We start from the raw sequence: 16,856 nt of genomic DNA on the forward strand, positions 1-16,856 counted from the left end.
ATTGCGATGTAAAAGGTTTACGAAAAGAAAGTGTTGTATACTTTCGTAGTTTTTTGCATGATTTGAGCAAGAAACAATATTTTCTTCTTAAAAAAATATTTTCAAATTTTTAAATATTTTCACATTGCATATAAAATTTTTATATTTACATATCAAAGTAAAGATTCCTGAAAACAGAAATTTGACTTTGGATACAACTGAAAATATATGCAGCATAAAAACTTCGAACTGCTGATTATGTCACACCTGGATTTGTAACTGGAATGTCTCACTGAATTCGTAAACCATATAAAAAGATGTTGAAATATAATTTAAAAATTTGTCTCTCCTTGTCACCGCACTGGTTATCCTCTTTTTTATCAAGCTGCGTTTTCAAAAATCAAAATAGAATTTAAAGACAAATGATGAAGCAAATGAAGAAAACAAGCTTTTAAACAAAATTTCTTTGTGACAGGGGCCAATATACCGGGGTGAGCTTTATATACCGAGGGGCCAATATCAAGTATATGTGGTGATTTCGTGGGCCACATTGGATTGTATTATGGCCTAACTTACCTAGAGTTTGACACCACGGCACCAGCTTATAAAGCGTCATATGGTATTATATTGTCCAGTCTTCCAGGAATAACGAAACGTCAATTCATACATTAATATGATAATCTAGTTTGGAAACAGAGAAACACTGAAAGCTTTAGTTTTCATTTTATTTACGTTAAAACCGACAATATCACAAAATAACATCTATTTCTAAACTTACAATCTTTGTTATGCCCTTACAATGATAAAATCTGTTGGGAATATATTTGTACACTACATTCGATACAACGCAGCTTAAACCTTTTTCTCTGAACCTGTCATCGAACTGCTGTGAGCGATGTAGTGGGAAAACAAAGAGGGGTTGGGGGTGAAAGATAGAGCAATTGGAAAATATAGAGGGGGACGAGGAACTTAAAGACTGACTGAAAATGTAAACTACTCATTGATAAAAAGGTTTGGATTCATTCTCTAAGCAAATATCATATTATTTTGGGACATGCAGATGACAGCCTCAATTGAGCCGTCAGATATTTATGAAACCATTGCATTACCGTGCACCCTTTCTAAAACGAAAGGACTTAATAACGGAGTAAGCTGTAAACGCCAGACAAATTTATCAAGATCTTCCAGGTTAATTCACCCATGAATTGCTGATTCCAGGTATGATGAATGCAGGATTACTACTGTGAGTTAAGAATGTTCCATTAACTTCGTTTTACTAGAACATTTATTCACTGCAAGGATTGTTTTCCAACATATTATTTTCTATAAAATCTACAGAATACGAGTTTTTCTGTTATTGCATATTATATTTCAATACACTTCATATGGAAGTTATCTAGACGAGACATATCAACATCACATCTACCTTTTCTTTGCATTTAAAAGTAGATTTTTGCCCTGCCAGATATAATTCCTTGCAAGTCTAAATCTATCTGCATTCTTCAAGGTTTTGATATTACAGATTTCAAGACTATGGACCCATTTACGATAATTAATATTCGTCCTCGCTTTTCGTGGAAGCGATGACCATCGCACAACTGTACCTAAATTCACAGTTAAACTGCTGATAAAAAACTTTATGTTTTTGTTATTCTGCCTTTAACGTATCACTATTAACTGAAACACGAACCATATTTACTAAATTTACATCTTTATTTTCTGTCCGTGCAAAGATATAATTTCCTTTTTTATCTAATATATATATAAATATATATATATACGTCATCTCCCTTTCTTCGTCTTTGACCATTCTTACTTTCCTCCACCGGCTTCTGTCTTGCCATTTACCTTACCAATGAGATATGATATTGGTGCGTAGTCATTTAAAATATCTCTTTCGCTGCAACTACAAAGCGATTGCTTTTCGTCACAATTATTAGTTAAATTTACGGATTGTGATGACATCCTTAAGGTTTAAGAGGGTTGGCTCTTTGTCTCCTCATCATTTCTCTTTCTTGCCTGTTTCTCCATTTCATTCTTCGGTTTTGAAACCAAATTCGAACTTGGGACTCAGAAAGTTCTAAACGCTTCGCCAGCAACCTCCTTTCCTGCTTACTTATGTATTTATGAGCCAAGAACTCTACTTCCAGCTGCCTTCTCTGGTAATCTGAAAACACTGCTCTTTTCGGAGGCATCACCTTCGAGTGTTTGGTGTATTTAGGCTGCATAACATCATGTTGCAGTTTGGTCGTTGAGGATTCTAGAAGAAAGATTCATTACAATTGCTTCACCGAGAGTCTGAGCGAAAGACGTTACATGTTTGAGAGTGAACAAGCATTCAAGAAAAAATTTTATTGCTTGAAAGCAAAGCTTTTTGCCTGTTTCCAGACATGCAATCACCTGTGCCAAAATCTACTTACTGTCTTTTTACATGCAATGCAAAGCTCTTATTTTTATTCAAGTGATATTTTGCTACATTTCGTTTTCTTCTTACTAGTGCTAATTCAGCATTCCTTCTCTTACTGACTGCAGCATACAAAATGAACAAGCGTTATCTTTTCTGATAGCGTAACCGGGACAGGAAGCGAATCACCTATCTATTTAATCACATTTTAATTAGCAGAGTTCTTATTAGAGAATGTTCACTAAATTTCTAGAAATTTCAATTCTGTTACTTAGTTTACTATCAAACCAGAGATATTGTGCAAGAAGGAACATTGATATAGTTACTGTTGTTTTCTTTAGATATCTGCATTTTTAGAGCATAGAAAGTGCCTTTGAATAGTCAAGTGAAATTAGAAGGTCGGCAAGTTGCGCTTTGAATTCTAACTAATCCTAATTTGTCTTTGAATGTCTGGTGGATCGAGATTATTAAACCGAGATTTTATCAGATGGATTTTTTCAAATTTAAATATTTCTTATTATTGAAACGAAGCTCATGCTATATTTTCATAAACTGTGTACATTTTTAAACCAATTGGAATATCACCACACCCTTACATTTGCTTGTTAAATAACCAGTCTGAAATTTGTTAAAACGTAGATTATCTCAATAAAAACTGCTACTCATTTTGTTATGAAGTCATAAACTCATTCCACGTGTCATAAGCCCTTAGCAAGCCGAAAATGTATCTCAAAATCATAAATGATCCCTTTGTTTTAGCCATTCCAATAACAGCCTTTTATTAAAACTCATGTTGATAAAGAGCTCTAAAGAATGGGTTCCTTTACCAGGAACAACATTAGTAAGAGCTGGCATAAACAATTTGAAGACGCGTCTTCGTATAAACTGTGGAACCTTGCTAATCCCAATTTTGTAGGCACCCATGAAAATATTGCGTGTTAACGGGAATTCCAAGTGACCATTCTTTCAATTCGTAATATCGAGAGGCTGGTAATAAACAGGGCTCAGTGTCGTAATCGGCGTTTTCTACCGTCAGTTGCCATTACCTTGCTAAAATAGCTGTCTTAATTACATTGCTGCAAAGCTTTAGCTAGTCTTTCATGCATTTAAACGCGCCATCAGACTGCCCCCCTTTTCCCATCGTATGCAATGCGCTACTGCAATTTTCTTGGTAAGATCGCTTTCCTTAAGTATTTACTGCTGCTTGCTACTTGACGGTTATATGAAAACCTTTTTCTATGAAAAACAGGAATAACACTGCTTGTCATTGAAAAATTGTAAAGGAGCTTGCTATTAAATTCTAGAAAAAGGTAAAGGAGAAAGACGAAATTTTGGGGCGGAACGAAATAAAATGGCACATTCGCCCAAATCCTAATCTGTCTCTTTAATAAGTAACCAACGTAAGCTCGAAATCTTTTTACATTTTTTTCGACGAAGAAGCTTTTCCCAAAAACAATAGAATCACGGTGGTAAGGGCTTTTAATCCAAGAATAGCAAAGGAACAATTACTCTGGTGGGCCATCGTTTTACCTTGGCTGGAGAGCTGTTTTTTTTTAAGAATAGAGTATACCAACTCAAAATTCTGTTCGCTCAATTTTTGTTTCATTCAATAAATATTCTTCGTCATGCGCTGCAGTAGCTTCACTGCACTCATCATGTTTTGCGCAGTAGTGCAGTACCTTTGAAGCCAGTCACTGTGCAATAATTTCGTGCAAATCCATTCAAATCAAACCAATCTTGAATTTGTCAGAAAAGGATTGTAAAAAGTTTTTTGGAGCAATGTTACATCCACGACTGTCTTTTTCAACTGGAATATCCCTACTTACGTTTTACACAAGTTTCTCACCCAAAGTTCTCAATTTTTGCTATTTTTCAGGAAAGTGCAGTTTCCTTTGGTTTTCATCATTTGGTTTCGGCTATTTGCTCTGTGTCGTGCATTTTTTTATTTTTTTCAGCTTCTTTTTAATTTCTTTACGCTCTGGTCTGTAACTCAAAATACCAATCCAGCAAGTTTCACTTCTATAATCCTTGGTTTTATGCATTTCGTAAAACATCTTCGTTAACTAGTCATGGCATTACTGAAGCATCGTTACATGACATTACCAACAATTTCGACCTAAGGAAAACTTGAAAGAGCACTAACTCAATTACTCATTGCGTATTTTATTCCCCTTTTTAAAAATTGCTTCCCTGGCCTTGATAATTTTTTTTAAACATCATCGAACTCCAGCAGATCTGACGTTGCCGATTTTTATAATCAATAGCGAAGCATAATTTTCAGCTTTGTTACAAGAATGCTGAACATTCTAACAGATCTTGATAGCTCCTTATCCTAGACTGTCATTTGCTGAAAAATAAAGACTACTTCTTACTAAAGCGGACGACTTTTGAAGTGAAAAAGAATTTCATATAAGTTCTAATGGCTATGAAATACAGAAGAAATTACTACAGTGAGAATCTTGAAAATTAGAATTTATCACCAATGAAATAAAAAATCAGAACATTAACCATGATACCTCGTTATTTCGTTTTTTTGAGCATCAAATCAGAGGACGTCTTTCTACATAGATGGCATTCATATTGCTGGTACAATTCATCGCAGCAAAACTATTCTTTTCTATATAAACCTAATTCCGAACGTCCCCCGAACAATTATCACTTTAACTGGGTACTAAATAAAGAAAAAATCTCATATTCAACCTATTTTCTTATTTTCTTTAATTTTCAAACTCTTTTCTCAAATTAAAGGGAGTTGTTCTATATTTAATTTAATTTCGTATATTGTCACTTTGTTTCAAAATAATAACACTAAAGTACTCTGATATTGTATAATGTATTATAATATTACTGATTTATAGTAAAACATTTGCTACTGCAAATTATTTTCCTGCTCTCTGTTTTTGATATCCATAGCCAACAAGAGCTTCGAGAGAACTTTACATTATATCTTTACTACAGCAGAGAGTTTTCACTAATTTTTTGCCATTTCTCTTCTACGTTTAAAAACTTCTGTTAAAATTACAGAAGAGTGCAGTCATATGATTTTCAATCACCTTAAATAGCCCTTTTAGTTTAAATCGATGACTTGTTTTTGAGACCAATATCTTTGAACGAAATCTAGTGGTTGGCGAAAGAAATGCGAGCAGAAGTCGAAATGTCGGGTGTAGCCTACATCATGTGGGATATTTCCTTCATATTTTATCATCTATCGACAAAACGTGCATTTGCTTCTTATTTGTTACATTTGGTTTCAATTCATCTTTTCCACATTTCAAGTCAGACAAAAGCTGGGTAACTAAGGCGTTGTTTTCAAATAATAATGGATTACATCATCGATTTTTTTGCGTACTAAAAGCAACGCCCGTTGTCACATGTCCTGGCAAATAACATCTTAGCGCCTGCGATAATAGTGCAACGCAGGTAGTGTTGGTTGAGCAATAACTGAATTTATGTTAATGGGGCTAACAAAGTAATATCTATGTGAATATACCTTTTCTTTTCTTTCCAACCCTTTTTAATGACCAAATACTTCTTTCGTTACTATTATCTGGTATACAATGATTCTTTTTTTCATTCCTGTTTGACATGTCTACGTCCAGAAAGGTTAGATTCCGTCACCTAGTTTATGGACCTTTTAACTGTAAGGTACATATTCCTTGCATAATACAACACAGTGTTCCAAAAGTCAATTGCTGCACCTTTTTGTATAATTACCTGGTACACGTACGGTACATAATTCCTGCTGTGGCATGTGAGCTTTATGCATTTGCTTATCTATACCCAAAGTAGGTCCTAGAGGCATAATCGCCCATTTCTTTAGAGTGACAACAACCTCTTAACCATTTACAAACGCAAAGTTTTGCTGCCTTTTTCCACTGCTCTGATTATCGTTATTGTCCTAAAATGGCTTTTCTAGACAAGTTCCTCCGGGCGTTTTCGGTCCCTGAAATCATTGCTTGCATTGTCAGATAAAAGCATCTTGTTCTCGAGTGTATGATTCTTCATGGTGATCAGAAGGTTAATTCAGAGTTATTTTTATTTCAACTAGGCCTTGGCTCATGCCCTCTAGCTACTGGTATAAGTAATCATGGTCTAAACAAAGATAAAAAACTGGAGATACCCACGTATTTCTGTCAATTTTTATTTCCTTAAATTATTTTAAAGTCACCGTCATTGTCTCTTTAAGACGGTGAAGATCTGATGGTCAAACTATGTAAAGCCTTCATTGATTTTTCAAGGTTCTTATTTTCTTGAAGCTTGCAGAAGCGATCAAATTTAGCAAGAATGGGCTAGTTTTTGATACAAAATGCTCGTTTTATCTCTATCTTGCCACGCAGCTTTCAGACCATGGACCAATTCTTCTTTCTGATCTACCTTTCGATAACTATTCCATGTTCTCCATATCAATATTCAATGGTTAAAATGACACTTTAGTGATTCTTTTGTGGTTAGATAAAGTTTCTGCTAGCACTTCATTTTGCTATTTTATAAGTTAATAGGTTTTTTCGTTCTTTGTCAAAGAATAAGGACCACTAACTTCTCGAGTAACAGACATGTGTTGCGATTGAAATCTCATTGTCATGCTTGATCGTTAAAGCTGATAATGTAATGACATTCTCCCAGCATTAGCTGGTTTCAGATAGCAGTCATTAAAACACCCTGAAATCGTGTTAAATCACTGCTCTGAGGGTTACCTACCTGTGTGACGACTAAATACAGCTAATGAATTATTAGGACCTGTTGTCAACGAGAAAATGCTACTTATACATCTCTTTATAACCAACCGTTCGCTTGTTAAAATTAGTCTTAATTTAATATAATTTATCTTAAGTGATGACATATGATAACCAAAAAGTGAAAAGTGAAAAAGTCCTGCTAAGCCAATGGTACTCACCTAAATGGTCTTGACGTACGGACTCGCTCGTATCTTTGCCAAGTATGGAGTCAATGCCGAATTTGAGTTTCGTTTGCCCTGCTCGGGGCGTGCTTTGTGGGATACTCCTCTCACTGTTTCGCATCAAAATCGACTGTGGAAGAGCTATTGTGGCCACAGGTGCTTTGTAAAGAACGGGGCGCGTGCGTATAGGGTTAATTACTTGAGGCACTCGAGTATAGTGCACGGTCTCGCAGTGACAGTACGGCAACTCACGGTAACACAAAGATGGCGAGGAATAACACGCTATACATCGACAGCTATTCATCATCGTGCACTTCGTAACCGATGAATATTGTTAAATGCCAATCTGCAATTACCGCGTTACAACAGATTTACCCTATATATATAAGTAAACTGGATTAAACCTCAACACACAAGTCAGAACTCAAAGCCAAACCGCCTGTTTGATTTTGTAATATTTGCTAGAGTGATGGTTTGACATAGTTCTGACATCATAAATTGTCTTTGGTTTGCACCGCCTCGCATTGGGTTGAATCTCTTTTGCATAACAATCCTCAACAAAGCAAAAGCAAACGTAACTGTCCGCGGCAACAACGACAACATTTTTTCAACATTTTGAAACCAGTTGATACATGTTTTTTTCTCCAGCCAATGTAATCTATACAAATGGCCAATGAATAAGTGCACAGATCGTGGCTTATGTTCGCGTGATCTATTTTTTACTTTTCATGTCAATCTGTTTCCATGTAAAATCTAGGTACATCATTCTTGCCTGAATTGCAGGTATTCAAGTCTTTTATCCTTCATTTTCTTGTTTTTTTACAGTTAAATAAAACAGTCATCAGCAAGAAGAATAAGTCATTTTAGTTACCAAAGTTTTAAATCGTTATTTTAGTGTGATAGCCGCGCCATTGGTCTTTCTAAGCTTTTCTTAATCTGGAAGGAATACCCTTAAAACCTTACATCCTTTGCTATAACGTGTCATTGTGTATGCTTATACAATCAGTTCAATGTGAATTGAAACTCAGTTTTTAAACTGGGGTTTCATGTGGTTATACAATGTGCATCGGAAAAGATCATTTTCCTTAATATACATTATTTATGTTTAAAAAAAATGCTTGCTATCATCCCGATCATTTTTTCTTATAATTTCGCTCCCATTAAATATTCATTTCTCCAATTTAAACTGTAAATTTGGAAAAGAAGATTAAGGTCTTTCCTCTTTCCACACAGGGGATTATGTTTGCACTCGAAGTGGCGAATTATCTCTTTATGAAGTTTAGTTATGTCATCAAAATAATTCACTGAATTTAGCCGCCATTTGTTTTGTGTCCTAATTTTTGGAGCAAAATCGATTGAGAAAGGTGTTCAAATTTATTAGTGATTTAACGGTGTAAGCCAACAAAATAAATCCATCCTTGTCGATTTATGCGGTATAAAAAAGAAAACGACGCACTATTTGTATGTAGAAAACTTTTTCTACACTTTTAGTAATCCTTTAACAGCTATTGGGATTGCAACTCTCCGCACGCTGATCCTGATGCACTCATTCTGAACGTTTTGAAGCCTGAATGTTTTTTTATCTATTTTGAATTTCCACATCCAGTATAATATTTTCCAAATTATAGTTGAGAATGGAAAAGAGCCAAGAGTAATATTGATCTTTAACATTTTAATGCCGTTCTTGTGTGGACTTTCTTTGCATCAAAACAATACCGAAAGGAAGATTTCGATTATTATAAGTTTTTCATTAAGGGACCCTGAAGATCCGGGTAAATTGACTTGCAAGCCGCTTCTCTGCACCATCTCCCTAACAACGTTTTTGTGCTGCGAAACTTAGAGGATTTCACAGAGCAGCGTTTGTATACTATTTCTCCGCTTCTTAATGCTTCTCGAAGTATTAAGATCAGCAGTTAAATACCTCGACTTTAAATTTTTATTCACACCTGGGTATGAATTTAGGCTTTCAAATTTTGAATATTTTTCTGGCATTTGGTACTCTGAAAAGTGTCAGTTTTTTCTCTGAAAATTTTTTTCATCTTAAAATTGTTCTATGAATTCCAAATCCCTTTTTCACGAATAGATTGGCTCGGGGTGTCGGCTGAATTTATGTAACCTCTTGGCTGCCGAATTAACCACAATTCAGTTCATTCTGTTGGCCTTTGAAGTTTACCAAACTATATGCAAGCTGAGTCAAGCCTCGTGAGATTTTTCCTCCTAAAATAAATATCCTATAATTCCAAATGAAATGATATTTTTGTGCTTTGGGTTAAAAGGACAATTGTGGTATAAACTCTATCGGCATTTTTGGTCCAAACTTATGAAGTTCAACCAAGGTGCTTGCAATGTATGCAACCAAAACTTTCCAAATTAAATCTATTATTGCTTCATGTTAACGAAACTATTGCTAAACTAACATGAAAATATATTTTATATAGTATAGTCAAAATGCTAGATAAAGGGAAAATATTCAAACAAAGTTCCCTCTGAAATTTGAAGGGTAAATGCCTGGCAGCAACACCTTTTTACAAGGATTGGTCTTTGAAGGTGTAGAAGAGGATTCCGGCAAAGATAATCTATAAGCATGAACTGTTTTGTGACAAAACCTAGGAAGATTCTTAAAGTTTTTTGCCATTTTTAAACAATTTTTTATTTCAATGTTAATCGTTTTCAAACCAATGTTTAAATGACAGCGACTTGGATTAAGATGCGCTTAAATCGTCAATTTATTTCCTTCTTCCTAACGACATGATATGTAGATTAGAATACCAGGCAACCATTGGAAAGTGAAACTTCATTGCTAGCAAGTGTCACCTACGGCTTCAGAAATGCGAAAAGTTTGTTTACGGTGATATGTCTTTTCCTCGCGTTGTTTCGCGCAGCGTGTGGTTTAAAATCAGGGTTATTATATAAGAGGAGTTTGCCAGAACAGATATCCACTTTAAATTCGTGTTAGCGATCCTATTCGCCCGTTAGAGACTTGACTAAAACCCCAACCCGGCTAATCTTTCGCGCTGACCATTATGTGGGTTGAACGTGACACAAAACTCGCACTACTGTGTTGTTGAGCCCCAGCCTTAACCAACCAATCTTTAACCATTCACCATGGTAGGTCTCGGTTTATGTAGGAAATCCCAAATAGGACGTTCACCGTGATCGAATGTTTGCTTTTCTCCGAAATAGCTCACTTTCGCACAACAGCTGGTGTAAAGTCGCTTTTCGCTCAATGAATAAAGTTATGAATATTGGAATATATACTGTACAAACGTGGGATTAAGTGGGCCTAGCTTCTTCCAATTTCAACGGTGCTTTGTTTTTCTTGCTGATCCTAGTTTAAATCAGACATATCCCTTGTACATACACTGATTAATTTGCTTTAGAGGCGTGTTATTACATGATTTCTCCTTAGTTTTCTAAGTAAGGTTAAAAAGTTAACTCAAATGAATGATTCCTATATGCGCGATAAATCTTTTTTCACCATTGTTAACCTTCGTGTCAACAGTTGTTTTTCGTTGAACGTAGCAACAGCCAGTTTACAGTCAGACAGTTGGCAGGAGACCAAACTTGGCTTGGCTGTGCGGCCTACGCAAATGCAAATTTGCGCGACCATTTTGCCTTTCCTCTTTTCCCAGACCACAACAAATACAATAACAACAACAACAACAACAACAACAATATTTGTAATTTTATGTCTTTTCCACACGAAACAAGTACTAATGGCAGAATGACAACAGTAAACTGAGATGTTACTAGAGTGTATTATTAGAGTGTGTAAGAAGGATATTGAGCGAATATTTAACCTACGCAATATATTCGTCAGCATAGCATTCCAGTGCCTGCCTTTCTTTTTAACAACAAAGACCAATTCATTCACGGGCATCAGCTTTCGATGCCTTTTACCGCACATAAATTGATTTTTCTCAATCATCCTAGGAGGGATGTTTTGTTTACTGTTAATTTTTCCCTTCATACTGCACCATTGTTACCACAGAAGTAAATTGTATTCAAAATCATGTTATGGAAAGCATCTGTTACGCTTATCGAGACTGCCCTGTGATTTAGACTAAAGCTTCTTGAAGTAGTAAAATTTATACACGAAAGTAGTTTTCTGCTTTGAGCTAGTCTAAAATAGATTAAAATGAAATTTTTACACTTGCATGTTTAAATTAGATAGATTGTGTTTTATAAGTTTCCCTATCACTTAAAGAAATATGAATGTTGGAAGCAAATTATAATTTGGAAGATTTCTTTTGATTAGAATCATATATAAACTCAGCTAAATCTGAGGTCCACTCAAGGACATTATTTGTTTTTGCTGATCGATCTAGCTTTCACTCACTTTGTTAATCGTTCGTCTCAACGAATTGCAGTATTGTAAACTTGTCAATACAATCAAGTGTATAGTGCTTAGAAGCTATGCAGTGAAAGAAACCAACCATTGCAATAAGGCAGACAAGCGATCCTGGGCGTAGTTGGTTCCCAGTCACTTATCATAATACTTTGATATCGCTGGAGAAACGGGTGGGCGGGTTGGTGGATTATCATGTCTTACTTTGGAATCAATATGTGTTTCAATATACGATATGTGTTCCTTCGACCCGTTTTTGAACTTAGGCCCAAATTAGCAGCTTAAACTCCCTTAGGTTCCGCTTTTTGAGTACTTCAGTCTACGCAGTTTATGTAGTTATTAACAGAAAGCAGGAACAGCATAAATAAACGAGCAACAAAACAATATAAATAGAAAATGACTCAGGAAACAAAAATATCTAGACGAAATAACCTGAAATGAAATGAATTTATTGTTTTTTTATCGCGAGATTCGATAAAAACAGCGAGTTTCCTATTTGCCATTTGTCCTTTTAGCAAAACTAACGCTTAGCTTTTTTTCGTCTTATCTTTATTTGTACGCGAATCTTTTTCATCGCAAAAATTTTAACCTATTTACCATTTTAGGTGATAATAAAACAATGAAAAACTATTGCTTTGCTATACCAAGGACTCAGGCTAGGGTTATATATATTCACAGGCTCAATAGATACTCTCTAAGATCTATTTAGTTTATTCTTCCTAATGTCGTAATAAATGTCATTCCAGTTTTTAAAGCTTTATAATAAGTTTAAGTCTAAAAATTATTCTTTCGGAGCTGTGCAGTTCTAATTCAAATTAATATTTTAATTGTTAACTCAGGAATATGCTTGATTTGTTTCTATGTTGGATTCCTTTAATATGCATTGATGCTAAAAACTCGTGTTAGCATAATCTTATTTGTACTTATTTTCTCAGTGAGTCTAAACTTGTCACGGAATATCTTTTCTTACACATTACCCGCAATTGATAATATTTATTAAAGGAACTCGATTTACTAATGGACCTCTTTGCTCAATATATCAGTTCAGGTCAAATGAATTTAGTATGGATCGTACAATAAAACCTCCACACAGACGTCAGCTGTGGAACGGAGCTTGTTAACTGTTACTTTTTGGAAGGTGTCTAATTGATTGAGGCTACTTGCACATAGCTCTTATCTTAGGAAGCAAATTTTAGGATTCAGAGAAAACTTGTTTGTCTGTTGTTTGATATCTTCACTAAAGCACGGCAGACTTTTTTATGATATTTTTTTCAATCGTAGGTTCAAGAGGAGGTATTCTCTTATATTAACAAGACCAAGATGTTCAAGGAGATTCACGGCTCTCCATTCTTCCAAAAATTCGTTGCTTATCTTGCAGATTCTAATCAATTAAATGACTTGCTTATGGAGGCAGTTAGAAATGGCAGGTGGGGTATATTGTTTTATAATTCGGCTTTAAACGAATGTTCACTGCAGTCACCTGTATTAATACTGAGTTTTAACAACCGATTTAGAAGAGCTTTTTTACACAAAAAATGAATTCAGGATGACGTAAAGCTGGCAAAATGTCCAACAGACATCTGATTTCTCCTATACACAAGTTTAGAAACACCTTTACTTTTCTGGATTTGTACTTTGTTAACTAGAAACAAGAACAGTTATCCACTGCATGCGCTACCATGTTATAATCATCGTAGATGACTCCGCGTAGCGCATGCGTAAGTGTCTCGTGATGACATTGTTGTAGACGCTGGCTTCTTCGTTGCGCACAAAAAACTGACTGGCGCATTTTGTTTGAAGTCCAATTCGAAATCGTTTTACTCTCATTGATACCCCCTTATTGATTGCTCTGCTCTAATAGACTATCTCAGTGATCACGACGCCATGACACAAATTGGGCAAAATCCGCGATAAATACAATAGTGGCCTATATCATAGAGATTTGTAGCTCAAATTCCTCTGTAGCTCAAACAAAGCCTATTGTTAATCAATGAAAAGTAGATTTTAGTTCTTAAATTATTCTTCTCTTTTCTAAAGAGGTTTAGCGGCTGAAAAAAATTAAAGAACAGCCTCTATCCACCACGAATTTTTCGCCGGTTTGCCCCACCTGAGGGATTGGAACTAGCTATAGAACGATAAAATTCCATCATGGCGTCGCGAACTCCAAGATGATCTATTCGTTCACGTGCAGTTATAGCTAGTATTGCATTTTCACACATGCATCTGACTCAAGAAAAGTGTATGCAGCTGTGTCTGGGAATTATTCTTTGTTTAGACAGCATCTTCTTTCATGTCACTTGTCTCCTTTATGTTCTCATGCAAAGCATTCGCTGCTAGCTCGTTCTCAAATACTCAATTCATGGCAAGTTGTTGAATACTCGTATTTGTTCTGTACCGTTCACTAAGAAAACCTGCTGTGAGAAGACGAAGTTTGGTGTCTTGTACGTGGTGCGGTCAAATAACTGTTCTTGCTCTACAAATTCTTTTGATGATCCCCTGCCTCTTTCTAGAATTAAAAATGCAATACAGCTGGTGAATTGGTACGAGAAAATGCACATGGCTGCTGGGCCAACTGAGAAACAGAATGCTCCAGAACTAAGGGGAATTCAACGTTTGATGGTAATTTTTTCGTATTCTGTAACTTTTTCTCCAAAGGCAACTTGAACCTCACTGGCCCAAAAATCTATCATTACACACCCAAACAATGTGCCTGCCCCAATAACTTGATGATTTTTGATAATCACTCCCATGCTTTTCTTATGGATAGCCATAAGGCACAACAGGGTGGGTTGCTTTCCAGTGCAAGTGCAGAAGCTGATTGTGAGCACATGTGAGTACACTGGGATAGACTATGTAACAACAGTTAATATTTATATGCGATTCGTTTTTGCTTGGAAGTCGATATTTGCAAGCGATTCTTTTTTGCTAGGAAATGCTAGTACTGCTGTTGTCCAATTTTTTCAAAATAGCAAGTTTCGAATCCTTGAGGTCCGTCATGCAGACTTTCGCGTTTACTTTTGTTTTTGCTGTCTGGAAATTTGCCATTTAGAAGTAGTTCTAATTCCATTCGAATTCACACTAAAAAAGCGAGAACCTTTTCTAGAGAAAAGGTTATTGGTACGAGAATTCCACTAAAAGGAGGGACGTTTGCACCAGCAATTTGATACTGGTTTTAATGATTTTCAGGTTCGCGTGCTGATCAGAAAGTTTTCATTTTGCTCAAATCGATTAATTTCAAGAGAATTATTGAAATGCACCAAGATTGCTCTTCTACGAAAAATAATCGCGATACTTTTTATACCAAAGTGTTCCTGTTTATAAAATTGAAAAGGAACCATGCACACACATTAATTTGCTGCAAGTGCCCTGGCAATATCATTGATTTTTTCGCGATGACGATTCTGAAGATGATTCTTGATTTCCTTGAGTGACAATCGTTGCTCTAAGGGCTATTCAAAACCTGTTTTTACATATTGAACAAATAAAACTCTGAATACCAGCCGATTTAGAGACATCATCACAAACCAACCAAAAGTTTTGAACCGATTTTGTTTCTATAATGGGACTGGCAGCAGAAAACTCTTAGTGGTGTTGCTATCATTAGAATCTTACTGGAGACTTTGAAATTTTTGCCAGTATGCAATAAAGAAAACAATTATCATAAAACTAAATAAAATAGTATTGATATTCTCCACAAGAATTCTTGAGGCAAGCTACCAAAGCCCAAAAGATCTTTCTTGGACCCAAAGGAATTTTCCTTCTAAGGCTGGCTTTGTGGGACCACAGATAAGGGTGCATTAGAATTACAAACATGTGGTTGTAGCTGGGGGTAGTTTCGTCTTTATGCAGGCATGTGCACCGTTGCTGCTTTGGAAGATTTTTGCTTCAAACTACGCGAGCACAAGCCTAGCTAGCTTTCTGTATCCACTGTGTTAATCTGTAGTTTGAGACATAACAAAGCTTCTACGTCAAAAATTGATACAATAAAATAACGACTTTGTACACGAAATTAATATTTAGTACGACGTTTATCGACGTAATCTTTATCAGGTGAAAAGAATAGATAGAGAAACAGTTAAGACGAGAATAGAAGAGTAGAATTGAAAGATTAACTATATGGAACGTAATAGGGATACGACGATGCTAGTACATCTTAGTTGCTTGAATACTCTTACATCTTAAAGTTGGTTAGGTCTGCTAAGTTGATTATTGATCATTGTTTTAACTACTCCGTGAATAATTCATCGAAATTTCCAATGAGTCATTCCACAATTGATTGAATCAGCAAATCACTGATTGTGATTAAGAATCACTTCATTGATGATTGGATAAGAAATCATCTAAACTGATTGTAAGATGATAGTGATATCTCGCAAATAAAGCACCCTGTATTAGCCGATGTTTTTCAATATTACACCAAGTATTATGGAATACCACTCACTGCTCAGGGTACATTTTTCAGAATTGTTTCGTCCAAAAAGTTCATTTTCAGAATTTTTCTCTTCCAGAGCATATCTTTCTAAAATTACTTTCTCTACCCATTCTTAAGGCGTCAGTTTGGCATTAAGTATTTTCCGTGTTTTTCTGCTAAATTATTTGAAATTATAACAGTTCAAAAATTGTTATCCTGGTAACAAAAAAACTAGTTTTATTGTTCTTCCACTTTTTATGCTTCAGCTAGGGAAGCAACGTTTTTCTTGAAAACTGGATAACAGTTTTGATTGCCAAAACTTAAATTTTGCTGATGCATATGATTTTATTGGTCCAAGCACCATTCTACAGACTGGATAGAACATTTTGTATTGCTTACTTAACCTAGGCCTGTACGTTTGGAATTTATTTGTTAGCAGCGCACTTCCAAACCCAGCATAACAAATAACAATTTAATGATAGCCTTAAAGGCAATCGAGTGATGCTAAAGGGGCCTAAGCCATCTTCAATCAAAAATTGACCAATCAGTGAGCGCGATTCCACTGACAGGCTCATTGATAGGCTAATATTGATTGACAGTTGGCTAAAGCAGCTTTTATATCTGTCGATTTCCTTTTACATAAACGATAAATTGCCACGAATTTGGTCGCTATCTTCCCTTCTACAGAGACCAAAACTTTGAGATATGAAACCGTTTTGAAGGGGAATAGGAAGATAAAATGTTTGAAATTAAATTTACCATGCTGCAGTCTCCATAGCAGACAACAAGTACTGGACTCTTCCAAAAAGTGACAAAT

The 16,856-nt window shown here is 35.5% G+C and overlaps 2 protein-coding genes across 3 annotated transcripts in view; one reads left to right on the forward strand and one right to left on the reverse strand.

Moving 5' to 3' along the window:
• LOC135692414 (kinetochore-associated protein 1) overlaps positions 1-16,856 on the forward strand; it is an 86,419-nt gene that overhangs the window by 68,804 nt on the left and 759 nt on the right. For both annotated transcript variants that reach the window (XM_065210526.2, XM_065210536.2), the window contains exons 69-70: positions 12,910-13,055; positions 14,139-14,247. In XM_065210526.2, the coding sequence (XP_065066598.2) occupies positions 12,910-13,055; positions 14,139-14,247 (255 nt within the window). The remainder of the gene's footprint in view (positions 1-12,909; positions 13,056-14,138; positions 14,248-16,856) is intronic.
• LOC148959230 (homeobox protein Hox-D9-like) lies at positions 691-8,027 on the reverse strand. Its single transcript, XM_089110915.1, has 2 exons — positions 7,278-8,027; positions 691-2,239 (listed from the first exon to the last, which is right to left on the reverse strand). The coding sequence occupies exons 1-2, from the start codon at positions 7,585-7,587 to the stop codon at positions 1,947-1,949; spliced, it is 603 nt and encodes a 200-aa protein (XP_088967041.1). The 5' UTR covers positions 7,588-8,027; the 3' UTR covers positions 691-1,946.

The sequence above is a fragment of the Rhopilema esculentum genome, chromosome 10 (assembly GCF_057945365.1).
Source record: "Rhopilema esculentum isolate cy_ngs chromosome 10, ASM5794536v1, whole genome shotgun sequence".
NCBI classification, from domain to species: Eukaryota; Metazoa; Cnidaria; class Scyphozoa; order Rhizostomeae; family Rhizostomatidae; genus Rhopilema; species Rhopilema esculentum.

Coding starts and splice junctions, on each gene's coding strand:
- LOC148959230 (XM_089110915.1), bottom strand. CDS start 7,587: ATGATGAATAGCTGTCGATGTATAGCGTGTTATTCCTCGCCATCTTTG. Junction 2,240..7,277: donor CGTACGTCAAGACCATTTAG/GTGAGTACCATT, acceptor TCTTTCTTCTAG/AATCCTCAACGACCAAACTG.